General features: G+C 36.0%; 1 protein-coding gene across 2 annotated transcripts in view; it reads left to right on the top strand.

Annotated features, from left to right (window-relative positions):
* Nucleotides 1-22,906, top strand: part of LOC110461035 (sodium- and chloride-dependent glycine transporter 2-like) — a 43,012-nt gene extending 20,106 nt beyond the window's left edge. For both annotated transcript variants that reach the window (XM_021514307.1, XM_021514306.1), the window contains 12 exons: nt 8,044-8,175; nt 8,898-9,189; nt 9,539-9,671; nt 12,019-12,153; nt 13,902-14,005; nt 14,905-15,029; nt 15,752-15,864; nt 16,354-16,482; nt 16,927-17,026; nt 19,271-19,371; nt 19,627-19,797; nt 21,057-22,906. In XM_021514307.1, coding sequence (XP_021369982.1) covers nt 8,912-9,189; nt 9,539-9,671; nt 12,019-12,153; nt 13,902-14,005; nt 14,905-15,029; nt 15,752-15,864; nt 16,354-16,482; nt 16,927-17,026; nt 19,271-19,371; nt 19,627-19,797; nt 21,057-21,209 — 1,542 coding nt within the window. In that variant the 5' untranslated portion in view covers nt 8,044-8,175; nt 8,898-8,911 and the 3' untranslated portion in view covers nt 21,210-22,906. The remainder of the gene's footprint in view (nt 1-8,043; nt 8,176-8,897; nt 9,190-9,538; nt 9,672-12,018; nt 12,154-13,901; nt 14,006-14,904; nt 15,030-15,751; nt 15,865-16,353; nt 16,483-16,926; nt 17,027-19,270; nt 19,372-19,626; nt 19,798-21,056) is intronic.
* Nucleotides 22,907-24,230: the final 1,324 nt, after the last annotated feature.

Genomic DNA, 24,230 nt, shown 5'->3' with positions numbered 1-24,230 from the left:
TATTGTTGGTATAGATACTACTATGTAAACTGTCTACGTGACGTGTATTGTTGGTATAGATACTACTATGTAAACTGTCTACGTGACGTGTATTGTTGGTATAGATACTACTATGTAAACTGTCTACGTGACGTGTATTGTTGGTATAGATACTACTATGTAAACTGTCTACGTGACGTGTATTGTTGGTATAGATACTACTATGTAAACTGTCTACGTGACGTGTATTGTTGGTATAGATACTACTATGTAAACTGTCTACGTGACGTGTATTGTTGGTATACATACTACTGTGTAAATTGTCTACGTGACGTGTATTGTTGGTATAAATACTACGGTGTAAACTGTCTAAGTGACGTGTACTGTTGGTATAAATTCTACTATGTAAACTGTCTACGTGACGTATATTGTTGGTATAGATACTACTGGTTAAACCGTCTACGTGACGTGTATTGTTGGTATGAATACTACTATGTAAACTGCCTACATGACGTGTATTGTTGGTATAGATACTTATGTGTAAACTGTCTACGTGACGTGTATTTTTGGTATAAATACTACTATGTAAACTTTCTACGTGACGTGTATTGATGGTATAGATACTACTGTGTAAACTGCCTACGTGACGGGTATTGTTGGTATAGATACTACTGTGTAAACTGTCTGCGTGACGTGTATTGTTGGTATAGATACTACTGTGTAAACTGTCTGCGTGACGTGTATTGTTGGTATAAATAATACTGTGTAAACTGTCTTCGTGACGTGTATTGTTGGTATACATACTGATATGTAAACTGTCTACGTGACGTGTATTGTCGGTATAAATACTACTATGTAAACTGGTATAAATACTACTATGTAAACTGTCTACGCGACGTGTATTGTTGGTATAGATACTTATGTGTAAACTGTCTACGTGACGTGTATTTTTGGTATAGATACTACTATGTAAACTGTCTACGAGACGTGTATTGTTGGTATAGATACTATTGTGTAAACTGTCTAAGTGACGTGTATTGTCGGTATAAATACTACTGTGTAAATGTGTCGTGTATTGTTGGTATAAATACTACTATGTAAGCTGTCTACGTGACGTGTATTGTTGGGATAGATACTACTGTGTAAACTGTCTGCGTGACGTGTATTGTTGGTATAGATAATACATGTTCTATGTAAACTGCCTACGTGACGTGCATTGTTGGTATACATACTACTGTGTAAATTGTCTACGTGACGTGTATTGTTGGTGTAAATACTACTATGTAAACTGTCTACGCGACGTGTATTGTTGGTATAGATACTTATGTGTAAACTGTCTACGTGACGTGTATTGTCGGTATAAATACTACTATGTAAACTGGTATAAATACTACTATGTAAACTTTCTACGTGACGTGTACTGTTGGTTTAGATACTACTGTGTAAACTGTCTAAGTGACGGGTATTGTTGGTATAGATACTACTGTGTAAACTGCCTACATGACGTGTATTGTTGGTATAGATACTGATATGTAAACTTTCGACGTGACGTGTATTGTTGGTATAGATAATACATGTTCTATGTAAACTGCCTACGTGACGTGCATTGTTGGTATACATACTACTGTGTAAATTGTCTACGTGACGTGTATTGTTGGTATACATCCTACTGTGTAAATTGTCTACGTGACGTGTATTGTTGGTATGAATACTACTATGTAAACTGCCTACATGACGTGTATTGTTGGTATAGATACTACTGTGTAAACTGTCTGCGTGACGTGTATTGTTGGTATAAATAATACTGTGTAAACTGTCTTCGTGACGTGTATTGTTGGTATACATCCTACTGTGTAAATTGTCTACGTGACGTGTATTGTTGGTGTAAATACTACTATGTAAACTGTCTAAGTGACGTGTATCGTTTGTATAAATACTACTATGTAAACTGCCTACATGACGTGTATTGTTGGTATAGCTACTACTGTGTAAACTGCCTACGTGACGGGTATTGTTGGTATAGATACTACTGTGTAAACTGTCTAAGTGACGCGTATTGTTGGTATAAATACTACTATGTAAACTTTCTACGTGACGTGTATTGATGGTATAGATACTACTGTGTAAACTGTCTAAGTGACGTTTATTGTTGGTATAAATACTACTATGTAACCTGTCTACGGGACGTGTATTGTTGGTATAAATACTACTGTTTAAACTGTCTGCATAACGTGTATTGTTGGTATAGATACTAATGTGTAAACTGTCTGCGTGACGTGTATTGTTGGTATAGATAATACATGTTCTATGTAAACTGCCTACGTGACGTGTATTGTTTGTATAAATACTACTATGTAAACTGCCTACGTGACGTTTATTGTTGGTATAAATACTACTATGTAACCTGTCTACGGGACGTGTATTGTTGGTATAAATACTACGGTGTAAACTGTCTAAGTGACGTGTATCGTTTGTATAAATACTACTATGTAAACTGCCTACGTGACGTTTATTGTTGGTATAAATACTACTATGTAAACTGGTATAAATACTACTATGTAAACTTTCTACGTGACGTGTACTGTTGGTTTAGATACTACTGTGTAAACTGTCTATGTGACGGGTATTCTTGGTATGAATACTACTGTGTAAACTGTCTACGTGACGTGTATTTTTGGTATAGATACTACTATGTAAACTGTCTAAGTGACGTGTATCGTTTGTATAAATACTACTATGTAAACTGTCGACGTGAAGTGTATTGTTGGTATAGATACTACTATGTAAACTGTCTACATGACGTGTATTGTTGGTATAGCTACTACTGTGTAAACTGCCTACGTGACGGGTATTGTTGGTATAGATACTACTGTGTAAACTGTCTGCGTGACGTGTATTGTTGGTATAAATACTATGGTGTAAACTGTCTAAGTGACGTGTACTGTTGGTATAAATTCTACTATGTAAACTGTCTACGTGACGTTTATTGTTGGTATAAATACTACTATGTAAACTGTCTAAGTGACGTGTATTGTCGGTATAAATACTACTATGTAAACTGTCGACGTGAAGTGTATTGTTGGTATAGATACTACTGTGTAAACTGCCTACATGACGTGTATTGTTGGTATAGCTACTACTGTGTAAACTGCCTACGTGACGTGTATTGTTTGTATAGATACTGATATGTAAACTTTCGACGTGACGTGTATTGTTGGTATAGATAATACATGTTCTATGTAAACTGCCTACGTGACGTGCATTGTTGGTATACATACTACTGTGTAAATTGTCTACGTGAAGTGTATTGTTGGTATAAATACTACTGGGGAATCTTCCTACGTGACGTATATTGTTGGTATAGATACTACTGGTTAAACTGTCTACGTGACGTGTATTGTCGGTATAAATACTACTGTGTAAATGTGACGTGTATTGTTGGTATAAATACTACTGTGTAAATGTGACGTGTATTGTTGGTATAAATACTACGGTGTAAACTGTCTAAGTGACGTGTATTGTTGGTATAAATACTATTGTGTAAATGTGACGTGTATTGTTGGTATAAATACTACTATGTAAACTGTCTACGTGACGTGTATTGTTGGTATAAATACTACTGTGTAAACTTCCTACGTGACGTATATTGTTGGTATAGATACTACTGGTTAAACTGTCTACGTGACGTGTATTGTTAGTATAAATACTACTATGTAAACTTTCTACGTGACGTGTATTGTTTGTTTAGATACTACTGTGTAAACTGTCTACGTTACGTGTATTGTTGGTATAAATACTACTATGTAAACTTTCTACGTGACGTGTATTGTTAGTTTAGATACTACTGTGTAAACTGTCTACGTGACGGGTATTGTTGGTATAGATACTACTGTGTGAACTGTCTACGTGACGTGTATTGTTGGTTTAGATACTACTGAGTAAACTGTCTACGTGACGTGTATTGTTTGTATAAATACTACTGTGTACACTGTCTACGTGACGTGTATTGTTGGTTTAGATACTACTATGTAAACTGTCTACGTGACGTGTATTTTTGGTATAAATACTACTATGTAAACTGTCTACGTGAGGTGTATTGTTGGTATAAATACTACTATGTAAACTTTCTACGTGACGTGTATTGTTAGTTTAGATACTACTGTGTAAACTGTCTACGTTACGTGTATTGTTGGTATAGATACTACTGTGTAAACTGTCTACGTGACGTGTATTGTTGGTATAGATACTACTGTTTAAACTGTCTACGTGATGTGTATTGTTGGTATAAATACTACTATGTAAACTGTCTACGTGACGTGTATTGTTGGTATAAATACTACTGTGTAAACTGTCTACGTGACGTGTATTGTTGGTTTAGATACTACTGTGTAAACTGTCTACGTGACGTGTATTGTTGGTATAATACTACTGTGTACACTGTCTACGTGACGTGTATTGTTGATATAGATACTACTGTGTAAATTGTCTACGTGACGTGTATTGTTGGTATAATACTACTGTGTACACTGTCTACGTGACGTGTATTGTTTGTATAGATACTACTATGTAAACTGTCTCTGTGACGTGTATTGTTGGTATAAATACTACGGTGTAAACTGTCTACGTGACGTGTATTGTTTGTATAGATACTACTATGTAAACTGTCTCTGTGACGTGTATTGTTGGTATAAATACTACATGTAAACTGTCTACGTGACGTGTATTGTTGGTATAGATACTACTGTGTAAACTGTCTCTGTGACGTGTATTGTTGGTATAAATACTACTGTGTAAACTGTCTTCGTGACGTGTATTGTTGGTATAGATACTACTGTGTAAACTGTCTATGTGACGTGTATTGTTGGTATAAATAATACTGTGTAAACTGTCTTCGTGACGTGTACTGTTGGTATAGATACTACTGTGTAAACAGCCTACGTGACGTGTATTGTTGGTATAGATACTGATCTGTAAACTGTCTACGTGAAGTGTATTGTTGGTATAGATACTACTACATGTATGTATCTATACCAACAATACACGTCAGGTAGGCAGTTTACACAGTAGTATTTATACCAATAATGCACATCACGTAGACAGTTTACACAGTAGTATAGATACTACTGTGTAAATTGTCTACGTGACGTGTATTGTTGGTATAAATACTACTGTGTAAACTGTCTACGTGATGTGTATTATTGGTATAAATACTACTGTGTAAACTGTCTACGTGACGTGTATTGATGGTATAAATACTACTATGTAAACTGTCTACGTGACGTGTATTGTTGGTATAGATACTACTACATGTATGTAAACTGCCTACGTGACGTGTATTGTTGGTATACATACTACTATGTAAATGTGACGTGTATTGTTGGTTTGGCAATGTTGGCAATCCTACTTCTTCATGCTCCAAGTCATATCAAAGATAGACCTTGACTTTCACAAGGGGCCTGTTCGTTTATGCGGAACAACAGGTTTGACCGTTTATAAATGTAACAATTTCGAGTATAAATCGTGGCGGACCTGCAAATGTTTATGCAGGCCTTGCAAGGCTTTGTCAAGGCTCGCCCGAAAGCAGCATCAGATTACCAGGTCCGACCTTATTTAATAAACGAACAACTGTGGTCTGACCGGTTTGACCGTTTAAACGAAAACGGCCCAGATCATTGTATTTCACTGTATTCCATTTTCTCGCCTTTAGTATGCAATTACTATAAAAGCCTGTTTTGTCATTATATCAACCGAGTAGTTACCTGCATATACAATATAACATGTCAAAATCTGCCCCTATCTAATCCGGATCCCTGTCTAAACCGGCTGTGGTTTGTGGTTCCGGCATATCCCCTATATACTCATAGTAGTTAAACCCTGTATAAACCGGACCCTGATCCACCCGAAAACCGGCGTTGTTTCACAAAAGTTGGCATAGTAATCCATGTTAAAACAACCTGTTAATTCCGGTCATCACTTTTCTCTCGGCCGGCTACAATCTAAAGCAAACACATTCTAAACAAATTAGCACTATCCAATGTTGGGTCGCCCTTCATTTATATTATATACTGTATATTTTGTTAATAATTAAACGTTGCGATTGATTCATTTCNTTTTACTGTATATTTTGTTAATAATTAAACGTTGCGATTGATTCATTTCTCTGTTGTTTATGTTGAAGCACTTGTATACAGATCGTATGCAAACCACTCCATTTTTGTATTTTCAAAAACTGGACAAATAGTTTGGTCCCGGTGACATCCGGTTTAGGCACGTTCTACTGTATCATGGTCTTTTTAAAATACGAGATGGAGTATTATAGAGGACAAAATTTATTTCGTGTCTGTGCAAGTGATTTCTATAGAAACTGGTTGTTATTGTTGTACCATTCCATTTGTACGGCGATATAAAGTTCACTTAGAAAGCTTCCTTCATAACAAACACTTTTGGGCTATCGGTCTTGTATCAGATCCTATTTTTCAAGCTTAATTTTTTTAATATCAACGTTTGTTATTTAACGGACTGATAACAATTCTGTTTAAGCATTCCTCTTATATTAAACGTTACTCCTCATTTGATATATTGCCAATTTGTCTAAGGTAGTGTGGAAGCTATAGTCGTAGGGGTCTGCCCAAACACCATGGCCATGAAAGCATTGTGAATGGGTACCTGAGGAATACTTATTTAAAATTACTTTTCTAGTTCAGGTACATCAAATAAATCCTAAATATGAGCCCTATTTAGGATTCTAAAACTATCATAAATTGTTTATTAATTTAAATGATACAACCGAGCACAAACATGCAAATGATCATTTCTAAACCTAAGAAGTCTTTTCTGAATATTAAATCCCTGCATATGTACATGATTTTTGTTACAACATGACATTTCACATATTTATGAACGATAAACAAATAATTATATACCCTGTTGAGGTAACTTGGTATTTACTTATTTGCCACGAATGCCACACTCTATCACAATCACGACGACTTGGATTTCACGATAGTTAACTTTCCTTTTATCAGTTGTAACATGTCAGCATTGCATATCTGTTGGGTGTACAAGTCTCAGTAGTTTCTAATTCCGTGGCCTCGATTAACAACTCAGCTAGGAGTTGTACCTGAGGGAAGGTTTGTATCTACGTTAAAGACACAAGACGGTTCTCATTTAGACATGGTTTCTACCTATTTTTATCTAATGTCACAAGTTATTGGTGACCTTAATTCTTCCCTAAATTGGCGAGAAACATCATGACGGGAGCGACTTCAAGTCCAGGAACACTTATACTTTGTAAGGATTAATGCTATCCTCTGTTTTGAGGGTTGTATCTCTTTAGGTCCTATCGTTGAATTTTGTATCGATTTTGAGTTCGTAGTTTTGAGCTTCATATTGTCCTTTTGTGCAGACGTGCAGGTACATTTTGTCCTTGTGTAATGACAATCAGGCACATTTTGTCCTTGTGTATTGACAATCAGGTATATTCTATCTTGTGCCCCGACGATCAGATACATATGGTCCTTTAGTGCTGACAATCAGATACATTTTGTCCTTTATAGCTGACAATCACTTTGTCCTTGTAAGTTGACGATAAGGTACATATTGTCCTTGTGTGCCGACGATCAAGTACATTTTGTCCTTGTATGTTGAAAATCAGGTACATTCTTTCTTGTCTACTGACGATCAGACACATTTTGTCCTAACGAGCTGACAATCAGAAAAAAATGTCTTTGATTGTTGACGATCAGGTACATTTTGTCTTAAAGTGCTGACGATCAGATACATTTTATCTTTGAGTGCTGACGATCAGGTACGTTTTGTCTTTGAGTGCTGACGATCAGGTACGTTTTGTATTGGAGTGTTGACAATCGGATTCATGTATCCTTGTCCATTGACGATACAGGTACAAGTTGTAGCTATCTTCACCGATCCGCCCGATTAAACCTTAATTCAAAAATATAAAGCTAGAAATGACTACGATAAGCTTTTAGATATTTGATAACAGGATATCTTATTCGTTGTGGTTTCACTACTCTATACCGTGTTCAACGTTTATCACTGTTTCAGGAGCATTTCTGATCCCGTTCTTTATTTTCCTGGTTTTATGCGGACTGCCGTTGTATTTCTTGGAACTCTGCCTTGGACAATTTACTGGAAGGAGTGCCAGTCATGCTTGGGAGGTTTGCCCAATCTTTAAAGGTAAAAAGATAGGGTGCCAGTCATGCTTGGGAGGTTTTCCCAATCTTTAAACGTAAAACAGAATACGGTTCCAGTCATAATTGGGAGGTTTACTCAGTCTTTTAATGTAAAAGGCATATGCTTTGATTTTTAGAGGCAATTAACATAAAGCGCCACCACGCCCGAAGGTCGTTTGACACAAACATTTAAATGAGTGCATATGTGTTGTAAGGCCATCCAATCAAAATATGTTGTTTTAATATTTGATATATAGTCAGACAAGGTATAATCATCAAGCGGGTCTACACATAGTATGAGTATTCCGTCTTTGCGTATTGCAGAGTTATCTTCTCTTGGGAGCAGGTATTGATTGTTACGTCACTTGTTGGTGAGAGTAACGTCATCATTTTTTGAGAAAACGACGTAATTTTCTCACACAAACCAATGACGTAACAATCAATACCTGCTCCCAAGAGAAGATAACTATGCAATACGCAAAAACGAAATAATATAATAGAACGATTGGAATGAATGAAATGTATACGAGTTTGATATGATGCTTGCTTTCTTTGTTTGATTAAGCATTTATAAGTTTGATGGGATGGTAACAGTTGTGTGTAGTATGAATTAATGTGTATTGATTTGACGGTTTATGTTGTTCTATAGACAGTACGAATGATTTATTATGTCCTAAAGGGGTAGGAACTGGAATGCTTTATATGACGATTTATTTTATCACGTAGGTGTTGGAGTAGGGATGGTGATAGCTATAGGAATAATAGGTTTGTACTACAACGTCATCATAGCCTGGACACTATTCTATATCGGTAACAGCTTCATTAGCCCTCTCCCTTGGAGCACCTGTTCCAATGACTGGAACACCGACACGTGCGGTGCTCGTGGTAGTAATATCACGGGAAGGAACAGCTCCAATATCACTGGTGTGAATGGGATTCTTCAAAATAGTACCAACAGTTACCACGCTTCAGTGACAAATGCTATCAATGGACTTACGTCAGAAGAGGAATTTTGGCAGTAAGTAGATATCTTTTATTTTCAAAACATAATAAAAAGAAGCTTGCTATCCATTTAATCAAGCTGGTACATACGTATTTCTATGTGAGTAAAAATATGTGTCTCTGGATATTGAGTAGCGCGATTCTAATATATAACTTCTACAACCATATTTTTGTGTCTTCCATTCATCTTTCTACGACAGGGGAAAATTAAACATGTTTTATTTATTGAGTAAGCAAGACCGACGTGTATTCCAGGCTTTTTCATCCTTTTGTTAAATGGTGGAGAATTTCACATTTATAAGGGTAAATAATACCATTGACAGGATCAATGTATTTATTAAATACTAGAATGTGTGCTTTTGAAGGTATAAAGTGTTAAGTATGTCATCTGGTCTGGACGTCATCGGTCGGGTTCCATGGCACTTGGCAGTGTGTTTCATCGCCGCTTGGATTCTCGTCTACCTATGCCTGATTAAAGGTGTAAAGTCTTTAGGAAAGGTACCCACTATGTACATTGTGATCATGTATTATACATAAAAGATAATAGACCCCAGTTATTTAATACTTTACACATTCTTTACGGTTGTGTATTTACTAAATTTTAATAAAACACATAGAAAAAAGGGGGCAATACGTTATCGTCTTTTTAGCTGAGCAATTCATTCATGTACGAAACATCTCGCACGCATTTTGTTATTTTTTTTACTTGCCAAAAAACAAGTTATTTGAATCGCGTAGTACATGCGTGTTGACTAAAATAGCAAAAAGTAACGAAACAATTTTATATAAAAAAAAGACGAACTAGTAAATAACATGAAATATATGGAAGATGCATGGTCACAATTTCACAAATCTCTTTCTTCCATGGTACAGCGTTACCTTCACAATACTCTCCAATCCTGACTTCATTTCAGCATCTAACATCACGAGCTTCCAACCTGGAAAACCCAAATATATACCCAAGTTTACAGGAAGTGCTATTAACAGAATGTATTGGTTGTTTTGTGACTTATCTTCACTGTAATAAAATATATCTATTAGCAATGCTTGTTTGGTATGTTAGTGAATCCGTATGGGAAAGTAGAGGTCAGTAGGATTGAGGGAAGCGACGCCGGAAGGCTGTTAATCTTGCATCATAACATTGGTTCCGTAGGGGCAGTAACAAACTAAACAACGAACGGTATCGACGACCCTTAGCCGAAAACGAAAGAGTAAAGTTTTAGCTTTAATTCAAATCTCGATGTTTAGTGAACCCTGTGTAATTATTACTGTCCCATAAGGGTTTTTAAAGGAACAGAACGTGATTGTAATGGATCAATGAGTTATCGACAGTCAAGTCCGAGGGGCAAGGGGTTTTGAACTTTATACAGCAATAGGGATCACGGGATAGGCCTGCCAGATGTAAGACATTATTATAATGCTATGCGGTCTCTCATCGGTCCTGCCGGATTTTTTTCGGCTATAATATGTCCTTTCCTCTGTTACCGTCAATTCCAAATGTTATAGTTGAGTACACTCTTGCGATTGCGTAGTGTCAAGTATTAAATTGTTTCCCGTGCACCACATGTACAGAGTTGTTATACCTAGTCAATACCTGGTATGGGCTACCTCTATCCTCTATCGGCTAGGCCATAATGTGGGACATCACAATGAAATCCGTTAAATAACATCATATTCCATAATCAGATCACGTTCCTTTTAGATCACAGCAGCGACTCTGTCATATACCGCATTCCTTTATTATATATATATCATCTTTATATCGGAAAAAAGGTTTAATCAATATACAGATGATACCTGGACGTTTTTGTGATGATCAGAGCCTCAGCAAGCCTCCCTTCTGACCGTTAAATCCTCCCGTAGAGAAGATACCTCGACCTACATATCCGTCATTGCTCCGCATTGTTACAACATTGTATATAAACTTTGAGAATTATGAGACTCGGACTTGCTGATCGTGACTTCATCAATACCTTTTATTGGCTAGGGCTGGCTGTTGATTCCAAATCTAATTATGATCGGAGGATGTTCAAGTATCAATGTGTTTTCCGAAATTAAGAAAAGCGCCAATTTAAATAACGAATTGTGTTATGATCAAAGCTATATTCCTATAAATCGTACCAGAATCGCTGATTAATTATTATCCTCGTTTTGACTACAAACATGTTCAGCCTGTTCTGTTTGTACAACTGACTTATACATGGCCACAACTCGGTTGGTGGGTGACGCAGTGGATAGCGTACTCGCGTTTCACCAAGACGACAAGGGTTCGATTTCCCGATCGGACGTGAAAGGGCATGGGATCACCTGCCCCACTAAGTGAGTTTTCCCGGATTATTCAGTTTCCTCCCTTATTAAGCCCCTTCCCGTTGCACGCTAACATCCAAGCCAACAAGAGAGATAAAGATAAAGATCAGACTTGTATCATAACTGTTGTAAGTATGGCCACAGTAATCTCTTCTGACTAGTTGGCTGGTTCATAATGTGCATATTACAATCATTATTAACCAGTACTCCTCTTATTTTTGAAATTCATGATGAAGGAGTTGTATGTTCCTCCCCTTCTATTTCAGTAGTAGTTTTAAGTTCAATATGGATTTTCACCTTTATGTCCTTAGCATCTTTGATGAGGACGAAACAGTTATATGGTACACTGTAATTCACTATATCGTGTTTTACGTTCATCCCTAAATGTACAATCTTTATGACGTCATGCTGACCTGATGTGACTGTGTTGTACATATGGACACGAAGGCTACGCTCGTATGATGTTATGTTGACTAGTTTGGATTATGTTGTCCAGAGGAACTGTGTTACTGTATTATTATATGATTATGTTGTCCAGGTGGTATATGTGACCGCTACTCTACCGTACATACTGCTGACCGTCATCCTTGTCAGGGGACTGACTCTGCCAGGTTCAGCCGACGGTGTCCTGTTTTACTTAACTCCGGACTTTACAAGACTAGCTGATATGCAGGTGAAACGTTGAGCTTGCTCGAGTTTTAATCAATTTTATGAGTTATCGTGAATTGGAAGACCAACCGCTAGTAAAAGAAAGATGTAATCCACATAGTTCGTTTGTATGTTTAACATTATAAGGCAGAATATTCTTGTTAAATAGGGCGATGACCTTACCGAACAAAAATAATACATCTAAACTACATTAGTAGGATATCAAAGTGGGCAATGGACAAAATACCGAAATTTAATGAATAGATAAAATGAAAAGATGAGATGTATATTTACCGTTAGAATGGGGCATGCCTGTTATAGTATTCACACCTCTAGAATAGATCAATGTAATTTACATAGTTCAACAATTTCTGTAACTTGACATACATAAAAAGGTTTTCATATCCGGGAAGTGTTTTTCACGAACGTATTTAAAATCTTAACATTCTATTTTAAATGCTCCACTTTAAATCAGGAGTCACATGTTTGTCATATATGTGGATCTTCCCGCTTCAGAAGATACAAATAAGTTAGATAAGTCTGACCAGTATGGAGCTTCTCATCTGCGACCATTCCCTCTAGGCAGACAGGTTTTAAGTTTTGGTTGCACTTTTATTAGTTTATTGTTGGTTTCGAGAGACCATCGTTGCTGGTATTCGTTTTGAATGGCAGATCGAATAATGGGATTCAAATCTGTATGTGGCAGTTTTATATAAGTGGGTTGGAGATTATATTTAGCTGTTCTGTCAGCATTGTCATTAACTTTATTTCCGACATGTCTCGGAATCAGTACAGAAGTTTTTTTGCACTTCTTTGAGACACTACACATGGAAATAATTTACACAGCTTGTCTTATGTTAAACGTAAAGTTACTACAGATGTTTGTAAAAGTGACAGACAAACTATAAACCCCAGACTGAAAACGAACAGATGAATTATTCATTGAAATGCACAAAGAGTTTCAATGGCAGTAAGGCGTTGAGCAAATAACGAAATCTGATGGGCAGCTTTACCAAACAAAGAAATAGTTTAGTTCTAACCTAGTGGTTTTTTATTTACCAAATGCAATACAGCATATAGGTTATACAGTTACATCACACATGGTTCATAGTAAAGTACAATATACAAGATGGCGGAGGATAATTCATGGTTCACATTTAACATATAGAATTTTACTGACCCACAAGGGCTTTTCTTTTGGCCGTTGCATGCAATAAATATTTACCAAGTTTACTTAAAGTTTTGACATTTTTACATGAAAATAATTCAATCAATTTATAGACACTAGGATGTCGATAATAATATTGTTTCAAATATGTATTTCTTAACTCAGAATAAGCTGGACAAAGTCCATTTTTGTTACAGACAGTACATATTCTTTGGCCTCTTGGGACGGCATTGTAACGTCCTGACTCAATATTAAGACAGTGTGCTTACATGCGATATTTACTCAATGATTTTTTTTAATCTAGAAGTTAAGGGCTTTGTTAAGTAAAATTGAATTTGAAAATTATAAACAAGAAAACAACCTCATACTTAACGAATTGATGTACATTTCTGGTTGTAATTTGAATTTTGCGGCATTATCCTATCTCGAGCACCAATTCATATGCTTAAAAGATAACACGGAGTCAGGACAGAAAAATCTATGGAAATATGATATGAGTCATAAATCAAAACTGCAAGTATCGAGATTTTTACAAAAAACATTTATTTTTATTTCAAAGCAAGTCATTTGAAAGTTGTATAATGTGTGTTTGATCCTTTTTCTAGGTGTGGATAGAGGCCGCGCTGCAGGTATTTTACTCACTCGGTCCTGCATGGGGCCCTATGATTACTATGGCAAGCTACAACAAGTTCAACAACAATTGCTACAGGTACGTTTTGTCTATATCCGATGGGTGTGCCTCTAAAATCATTATGCTTTATATTTGTTCGTAGTCAAGAAAGGCATTTATTCGACATACAACATAGAACCAATAACAAACTGTTTACATCCCCTGATGACAAATCATTTTAAATAGATCATTTTTGTGTAGAATCTGTCTTATGTCGTAGATGCCAATTGCCCTATGGAAACAGTACTGGATATCGAACTGGGTATACTTGATGTGGTTACTGTCAACACCAATGCAGTGTTGATTAAATATGTAAAGCATTTTAAGTACCTGGTAGTTCTATGAACAAGCTAAAAAAACAATACCTGATATAAAGAAACTTCACAGTGTTTACAACTAGATATCTTCGACAACATTTGTGATCAAAGCTCCTCCGTTATTGTCACACTAGATTACAAGCGCTTTTTAAATGTGTGCCATGCTGTCTTCCTCCTGAAGTTAACTAGATTAGTCTGCATGCTTATTTTAAACAAGCTCATTGATCATGAATAAAACAATCACCGCTCAACAGAGGCTAGAGGAGACTTGAGTTTTATTACCAGCAACTCGTCAGCAGTTTACCGGTATTCCTTACAGATGCCAATTATTTATCTTTCTTACAAATGCAGACATTTCAACTTTCTAATAAATGCAAACATTTGGCGACTTAACTCGTATTTCAATAAACCAAGACTAAACATTTAGGAGTTTTAATAAAATAACTTATCCAAGTAAGAAAAGAAATTTATTCGGGCAAATTTACATTAGTAATTGAATTGGTATATCTGTCCAGATCTGTTTCACTGTTGAAATAATGTGTTGATTCGCTCTGATGATTTCTTAATGTATGTATATGGCAAGATACTCATCATCCAGTTAATGTCACCGTCTATTTACAGAGATGCCATAGTGCTAACCTTTATGAGTGAGGGCACCAGTATATACGCCGGATTGGTCGTCTTCTCCGTGCTTGGGTTCATGGCAAACAAGGCCAACCTACCAATATCTGAAATCGCTAAATCAGGTACATAACTACAAGCCAGAAACTATGCTATGGGTCACCACCTTTTGTTAGGATTAACAACGTTTCGATAGGCTAATATCTTAAATAAATACTGTTAAACTGTGATCATTTGTAAGGGGTCGCAACCTTTCGTTACAGTTAACGATGTGTTACACAAAATATTTCGAGTATTGACTTTTCGTTCGGGGTTACGAATTTTTAAATCAATATTGTTATGGGTAAGGGACTTTTGATAGGGGTCAAGAGTGTTTGTTGGAGTAACGACTTTTGATAGGGGTCACGACTTTTGATAGGGGTCACGAATTTTGATAGGGGTCACGAGTTTTTGTTGGAGTAACGACTTTTTTTTTTATATTGAAAGCACAGCAACTTTAACTTTATTTTTCCTGAACGATAAAGATTATGACTTAGTTAATTCTATATTTGAACTCGGTTGATTATCTCGGAAGGAACTTATCTCGTAGACATTTTTTTGTACTTTATAAACATTATTTGCACTCATTAACGTGGACATATTTATTTCTGTTGAGTAGATGTATTTAGAAGTATTCCTAAGAAGTTTTATTGATGTACTAGTATTGGTACATCATTGCAAAAAAGTTTCATAAAGGTTTGGTTACATTGCTTCATCATATAAGATAAAGTGCTATCTTAAACCAGCTTCACATCCAGTATTATTAAAAGGAAGATATTATATCAAGATCCTTTTTTTTTTTATCTAGGTCCCGGCCTTGGGTTCATAGCTTACCCCGAAGCACTGGCCCAGCTCCCGATTCCGAACCTTTGGGCAGCCCTGTTCTTCATCATGCTGCTGACGGTCGGACTAGACAGTCAGGTAGATACCACGTCAACTGGAATTGCAACGAAATATTTTGATCCGGATTTAACACACAGAAGTGTTATAGTTCAGATTACATATTTTACAAGTTTTCGATACCGTCTGTGTCCTTTGTCAAGCAAGGGTGCAAAATAAACTTCGCATTTGTTATGGATACCAAGCTGGTGAAACTCATTCCGAATACACAAATGTTTTCTTCTTTACTTTGATTTCTTTACTTTGATTTAAAAAAGCAAACTTTTGAAATAGAGAGAGGTTATATGCGATAAAGAACAACTATTATTAACTATCGGAAAATGTCCTGAATGTTACCGCTAAATATAGACATGTCTGTGTTTGATAATTGCGCGCAAGATAATGCTTCATATCTATCTATTTTACTCGCATATCAAGGTTTTCCTTATTTTTTTTACTTCTCTGTTTATGAAGATATTGATGGGTATTTCTTCGTTTGTTCAGTACTAAATCGCACCCTTCCTTTTTTAGTTCGTCCACATAGAGGCTGTATGTACCGCCTTCACGGACACATTCCCCTCTCTGAGGAGGAAGAGGATGATCTTCACCGCTATCATGTGTGGTGGGTGGTGTTTAGCTGGCCTCCTGATCTGTACTCAGGTAACTAAATATCACTTACTCCTTAAGCTGATTTTTATAACACAAATGGTCGTGCCGTTGCTGTAAAAAGGTCTGCTTCAAAGGAAGGGGTACAACTCGTGCATTTTCCAAAAAATGTTCATTAGCATATTAGTTAAAATGCTGATATAATACGGAATAAATTGTTTAAATTAGAAAAGAGGCTTTAGAGAAGCAGTTAGTCTTCATTTCGTTGGTTACATGGTCAATATTCGAAACAAAATGCTAGGTTTCACACACCGTCATCTGATAGAACTAGATACAACGTAGGGAACGGTCTTGGAGTTTGCTGATGGAGACCTCGACAAGTCTTCCTTTCACAATTTAACGCTGTACATATTTTCTGTTGCTTTGCGTTCGTTAATCAGTATACATTTGATTCCAGTGACATATCTCTAAATTAGTATGTTCATGTTTTTGAGACAGGGAGGAATATACATATTCCAAATGGTGGATTGGTACGTAGCCTCGATCTCGCTGCCCCTGTTCGGTTTACTGGAAGCTGTTGTTATTGGATGGTTCTACGGTATGTAAACACTTATGATGAAATTATTAGAATTGAGTATACAAACAGCTATGCTTCAATAATTAAGTTGAGGTGTGTATACAGTTGAATTTTAAAAATACGTATACGAGAGTATATAAACTGTTACACTGAAGTAATTTAATTGAATGTAATTGAAAAATAATGGACGCAGACTTAAAGCCTTTAAGTCCATATCACAAAACATAGTATAAAAATATTATATTGTCACTGGTTAACATATATAAACTTTCCCAAAAGAGTTATTTTAAAAGTCATTATCAGTAATTATTGTAAATAGTGGCCTTCAGATGGTTATCCAACAGGATCTCAAAGTCCTTTAATGAAAGTGGAAGTGTTTTACAGTTATACTGAAATAATTAGGTGGTTATATGTGAACATCTATACTTAAATTATCAGCAACGTAAATATCTATAATCAAATTCTGCAAGGCAGCATCAATAACATACTATGATAAACCAACAGTGTATTCCGTCTTTGCGTATTGCAGAGTTATCTTCTCTTGTGAGCAGGTATCGATTGTTACGTCATCGGTTTGTGTGAGAAAATTACGTTATTTTCTCAAAAGTTGATGACGTTACTCTCACAAACAAATGACGTAACACTCAATACCTGCTCACAAGAGAAGATAACTCTGCAATACGCAAAGACGGAATAGATACAGTATCAGAATAGTAATAGGTTTAGACTACAGTCCTCGGAGTCAGCATCTACACAATATCTTACTACATCTGAAATACTTCATATATTATACGTTCTCTACCATATTTTTTTTTTTATTCCTTGATAATGTATAGAAGATACCTATTGATTTTCTTTTCTTAATCTAATCTTGCTTCGTGAATACAGCTATCTCTGATCATGATACAGTCGTCCTAATATCATTATCACACAGTGCGTTGGGAGTCGTGTTTCTCCTGTTTTCTATAAAATTATCAGTAACCAGTAGCAGCTTTATCCAGATATTTTAAGAGGCTCGATTGTATTCAAATTTCATGTTTCAGTTTTTTCTAGGTATTCGACAAAGTTATCTATATGTATATGTCTGTTCTTTTTAGGAGAGAAACAGAAACTTTACACAGGTTTAACCAGGTCACTGAAGTAAATTAGGTAGAAAATACCCTGCCCAACCCATTTGCATGGCAATAAAATATGTTTGCTACCATCAAAATTGGTCACTGTACCAGCCATATTGAGGGGTTTCCACATATAAATAGTCTGTCTACTTTGTTTGGCTCGCTAACATACTTTACACGCAGTGATTGGTTACCTGCTGTCTGTGATGTCACCATTCGTAGAGGCACAAGTGGATAACGTCAGAGAGATCCGCATGTTTTTACAGGATTGTTGGACATTGTTCTGTTATTCCACGCCGCCGTTGTTTGGTCATGGTCGAAAATTGATAAGATCAGAGAGCTCCGAATTGGCATATGTGTGTCATTTCGGGGTCATACTAATAACAGAACCAGACGAAAAACCAGGACTAAGTGCTTAAATGTGTTTCTTTCATGTTTTTAAATGCAACTACCTTAATGAATTGATATGACATGAATAAAAATGTATTTTAGCGCAAGTTTATAGGAAAATATATACATTGCATTATGATTTAAAACAGATCCAAAAAGCAAAATCACAAAAGCTGTAATTACAAGTAGTTGACACATATCTTTTTTATTTCATTTATACATTTAGTATGGTGTTCTTGTATTTCCTACATGAAACAACAACATAAAATACTTGAAATAAATATTTGGTCCCGGTTTTCCCTGTCATGGATATAATTCTTATACTTTAAGTAGCACTTGTCATTGGTTGCATGCTTTTCATGTTATCTTTTTCTCATCGAATATTGGGGTCCCTGCTAGGGCATTTACACTAAATCACATGTATATATTATGTAACAGGGTTTGTACAGGCCTTAAAAAGGCCTGTCCTTCAACTGAGGAATAATCCTGCAGTAATGCGACGTAACATTGTTCACAACTTGTATATGAGAGAAACTCCACAGTACCACCTGACCAACAGGTTAAAAGTTGTCCGCTCGTGGACGCACTGACCACCAAATTATATATATTTTAAATAAATTATCAGCATAACTACGCGAGCTTCTACATACCCATCTATCTCAAACTTTACTATAACTGCTTACTAATGAATAATGCTGTTGGTAGCCCTCTCTTAGCTTTTTGGACAGCTTATACTTGTTAAACTATTATACATTAACAGGTGCGGACAGATTTGCCCGTGATATAGAACTGATGTTAAATCGAGGAGTGCCTGTATTCATGAGAGTGTGCTGGTGCTTTGTCACGCCTGCTGTCCTCATGGTAAGAGAAAGGATATGTTCATGGTTTTCTGTTTCATTAATTAGTTCTTTCTTTAAACTCATATTAAAAGCGACAGATAAATAGAAGAAAACTGTTCTTATAGAAGAAAACGTTCCGTTATCCAATGACACTGACAACTAACGAAGTATTTAAGTATGCATGTATCCCGAAAACAAAAAAACACAAAATAAAAACAAAGTGTATTACAAACCTCAAATTTGACGTTAAGTTGAGATAGCATTGGTGTATTGACAGTTTCTTCTGCTGTTTACCTTGTCCACCTACAAACCCCCAACATACGGGGAGTACGAGTACCCCGGATATACGTCAGTCATTGGCTTCCTTCTGGCAATGGTACCGATCATTCCACTTCCGATTTGTGCCTTTTTGACGATTCGTGGAGCACCGGGACAAACATTGAGGGAGGTACGTGTAAATTGGAAACTACACTCGTATACATAACATAATATATGAAGTTTGTTTTTAAGTAAAACGTATCTTTCTGTCACTAAACATTAATATAGGACGTGTAGAACTACCCTCGTGTATAAATTAAATCTGGAAATAGCTTGAGTTGAAGTACCATCATACAGCATCTTATATGTAGACTTTTTTATGTTTACCACATTGTATTTAAAATTATATTGATGTTGATATAGAGGCAGCAATATCTGCGTCCACTTATATCCTATTAAAAACCCTATTTAAACTATTATATAACGTTGCTTAAGTGAAAACGTATCCATCTATCTATGACTGAACATCAATAGTACCTTCATAAACCGCCAGTAGATTCTACTCTTCGCTCATGAGAAGAGTAAATTGAATATTGTTTTGTAGAATATGTTATATCATGTTTTTAATAATGAAAACAAATTATTTCCCTACTTGAGTAATAAAAAGTACTTTTAATGAATGTTGACTAATATATATATATATATTGAATTCCAAGTTTTTGGAACATAGGAACCCGTTATGGGTAAAACTCTATTACACAGCAAATATTAAATGACCAGGTTTTTTTGTTTTTTTTACAAAAGTGGAGTAATGACATTTTTAATTCCTCCAAGTCGGTGTGTTACAGAACATATAAATAAAATGGTAATTTTGAAAATTATCTAGAATTGTTGACTGAAAATGAACGAATTGTATTGTGTAAAAGACCTAGTAATCATAAGTTTATAGTGGAAACTGAAAGATGGAATAATGTTGATGCGATACCCAAGACATTGTTGACGAATTTCACTACTTGTTAAATTGTCTCTTTCTGTCTACAGAAAGGAAGTTATATTTATACAAATACAAATATTGTTTTAAAAGTTCTCAGAACTAATGAATACAATGTTAAAATTTCCAGAAATTTATGCAAATTTATCAACAACAAAAAAAAGTCTCCTGATTTGTCCTCCGTATATATTACATTTGATATTGTATACTGTTGTAAATATGTTTTCTCTGTACATTTATAATTTTGGAAAGAGAAGTAATGTTAAAGTAAGGTAAAGAACATCGATAGTGCCTTCATAAACTGCCAGTAGATTCTACTCTACGCCCAAGAGAAATAATTACCTCGACATTTTTAAATGAAATTTATCGCAAATGCCATTATCATAGTAAGAACCAAATGTATTTTGAACAAATGCATGAAAGTGATGTTCTTTTATAAATTTTCATCCCATATTCAGAAAATCACGACGTCCTTCAAGCCATCTCCAAACTGGAAACCAATTTCAAAATGTCATGCTAGTGGTTATGACGCTACAATGAAAAGTGACGGGGGAACCTATATGGAAGTCGTGAAAAGGAATATACTGGGAGATACCAGTTACAACCCGTGATGTCAACCGGACTGAAATCTACTGGGAGATAACAGTTACAACCCGCGATGTCAACCGGACTGACATCTCTTCAGTAGAGATTGTTACAACCCGTGAAACCAACCGGCCTGACATCTCTTCAGTAGAGGTTGTTACAACCCGCGATATCAACCGGACTGAAATCTCTTCAGTAGAGGTTATAGCCAACATGTTGATATGTCATAGTATGCATATCATATATGCGATCCTCGTTTATATCAGTATATTATACAGTGTCTGTATGCGATAAAATGAGAGAAAAAATGCATGTTGCTGCGCGCTTTATCAATAATTATCATATTGATTTAAATATTGATAAAACAAATTATCTTACAGTTATGTTTTGTTTAACAATGTGTCACGTAAAAAAGCCAGTATGCTTAATTTATGTTTAAGATTGACAAAAACGGTATTCCCATTATCATATGATTTGTAAATTTGGCATATCTCTGTTATAGGGAATAGCATGTAATTTTACAATCATATTGTGACTATTTTAGGGCATTTAGATGATAGCAATCATCAGTGAGCTTCTTTTTTATGCAATTAAGTCAACATCTGATTCTGTACCTACGGGGACATTGTCTCAGACTATATCAGAAAGGGGTCCCCCTAGAATACCCAATGGCCCGCAATAAACAGAAAAGGGGAGACAACCCAAGAATGGTAAGTAACTGTCGCACCTCTATACCAATCGATGATTTTTACTTTGATCTCTCTTTCACATTTTAAAATCTTCTTTACTTTCGTGTGTGTGATTTTGTTCAAGATCATGTTATTAAATAAATGGAGGTTTTCATTGCATTACCAAATTATACGTAATAGCTTCTATTTGTACCAAGCATTACTGTCCAATTTTGTCATTGATAAACAGAAATTCACATCAAAATACTCAGTTTCAATCCAAGTCTTTCAATAATCCTATATCGATTGGCAATGTTTGTTTCACAAGTGATACATGTCTACCATGTTTAGTCTTTTCTCTACCTGACTATTTCCACGTCAGCATGTATCTATGAATGATCCGATTTGTATCGAGAAATAAAGGTCTATCATATTTATATTTAAACTGTATGGTAGCTTACATTTGATAGATTTCCTCTTATAAACACATATATTAAGCTTTATCTAAACCCTTATTTTGGAGACAGATACATTTAATGTATCCTTTTAGAGCATGAATACGATCACACGAATGCTATGGTAAAATGACACAGTTTTCATGTCAAGTGACTCCGTGTGTCCTTGAAATAAGATTATTCCCTCTAAATTCGTTTTTTTGTTTATTCTATCGCTACTTTCACATTTAAAAGTATTACTGGATTCAACACAAATTATATTTGTTCTCTCATTTATATCGTAAAACATATATCTTAAACACGCTTAAATTTATCTTTTTCAAGCAAATAGTGTTCTCATTTTTAGCGCGTATTGATAAACTTAATAAATAGCTCAGCATCGAATTTCAAAATGGAGTTATGAATGGAATATATAAACCAATCAAAAAGCTTGTAACAAGCGTCATATATGATTCCTTGAAAAGTATTATCAATATGTAACGCCAGAACAAACGTTAAGAAAGAGACATATTTTGACTCGGAAAGGCTTAAACACAGAATTGACATCTGTCAAGAGGGGAAAATTCCCATTTTAGTTTTAATAAACGTTTTTTTAACTAATTTTTGGTTGTTTATTTGCGTTGTTAGTTATTACTTCTCTCCGTCCTAAGTTATATGGCGGCGATGCATAACAAGTTCTTTAAATAGCATTATAGAGCTTGTATCCAAACACAAGAAACCCAAAGGCCTTACGGTCACCTGGGTACAGCATTAGAACTAGCATTAGAACTGGCCAGAGGTCATCCTCGATATCCAGGGGATACGCTCACTTTCGCTCTCTACACTAATATGTCATAACAAAATTCCTTTGATGTACATCAAAAGATTATCGCGGTCATGTAACGGTAAAAATTGACAGACTTTGAAGTTTGGCGTCTCTCCTTTGACATCTATCAGCCTAGCGATTGGTCAGTTTTTTTTACCTGAGACCAATCAAACAGCTATCTTCGTGCCTTCAATTTTGCCATGACATATTCCAGGGGTGCAGAGAGCGAAAGTGAGCGTAACTCCTGGATATCGAGGATGGCCAGGGGTTGGTGCCCTGTTACAATAGCTGAGTAAGTGGATGACCTGTATAACCTTTCACTAGCCTTAGCAAGTTAACAGTGCTTTTGGTAATAAGAACAATTACGATGCACTTTGGAAGAAAACATGAAATCAGAGATTAAATTCAGAGGTTGGTTTGGCTTCGGAAGCCAATCTCAGTGCCGTGTTTGTATTCAGACCTTCATGCCCAGTAAGTTTAAGTATGTTTATTGGGTGGGGATCTCAGTGCCGTGTTTGTATTCAGACCTCCATGCCCAGTAAGAGTATGTATGATTATGGGGTGGGGATCTCAGTGCCGTGTTTGTATTCTGACCTTCATGCCCAGTAAGAGTATGTATGATTATGGGGTGGGGATCTCAGTGCCGTGTTTGTATTCAGACCTTCATGCCCAGTAAGAGTATGTATGATTATGGGGTGGGGATCTCAGTGCCGTGTTTGTATTCAGACCTTCATGCCCAGTAAGAGTATGTATGATTATGGGGTGGGGATCTCAGTGCCGTGTTTGTATTCAGACCTTCATGCCCAGTAAGAGTATGTATGATTATGGGGTGGGGATCTCAGTGCCGTGTTTGTATTCAGACCTTCATGCCCAGTAAGAGTATGTATGATTATGGGGTGGGGATCTCAGTGCCGTGTTTGTATTCAGACCTTCATGCCCAGTAAGAGTATGTATGATTATGGGGTGGGGATCTCAGTGCCGTGTTTGTATTCAGACCTTCATGCCCAGTAAGAGTATGTATGATTATGGGGTGGGGATCTCAGTGCCGTGTTTGTATTCAGACCTTCATGCCCAGTAAGAGTATGTATGATTATGGGGTGGGGATCTCAGTGCCGTGTT

This window comes from Mizuhopecten yessoensis, unplaced genomic scaffold (assembly GCF_002113885.1).
Source record: "Mizuhopecten yessoensis strain PY_sf001 unplaced genomic scaffold, ASM211388v2 scaffold10545, whole genome shotgun sequence".
Taxonomy (NCBI): domain Eukaryota; kingdom Metazoa; phylum Mollusca; class Bivalvia; order Pectinida; family Pectinidae; genus Mizuhopecten; species Mizuhopecten yessoensis.
The sequence above is the reverse complement of the archived record's forward strand: the minus strand, read 5'-3'. Positions and strand labels throughout refer to the sequence as shown.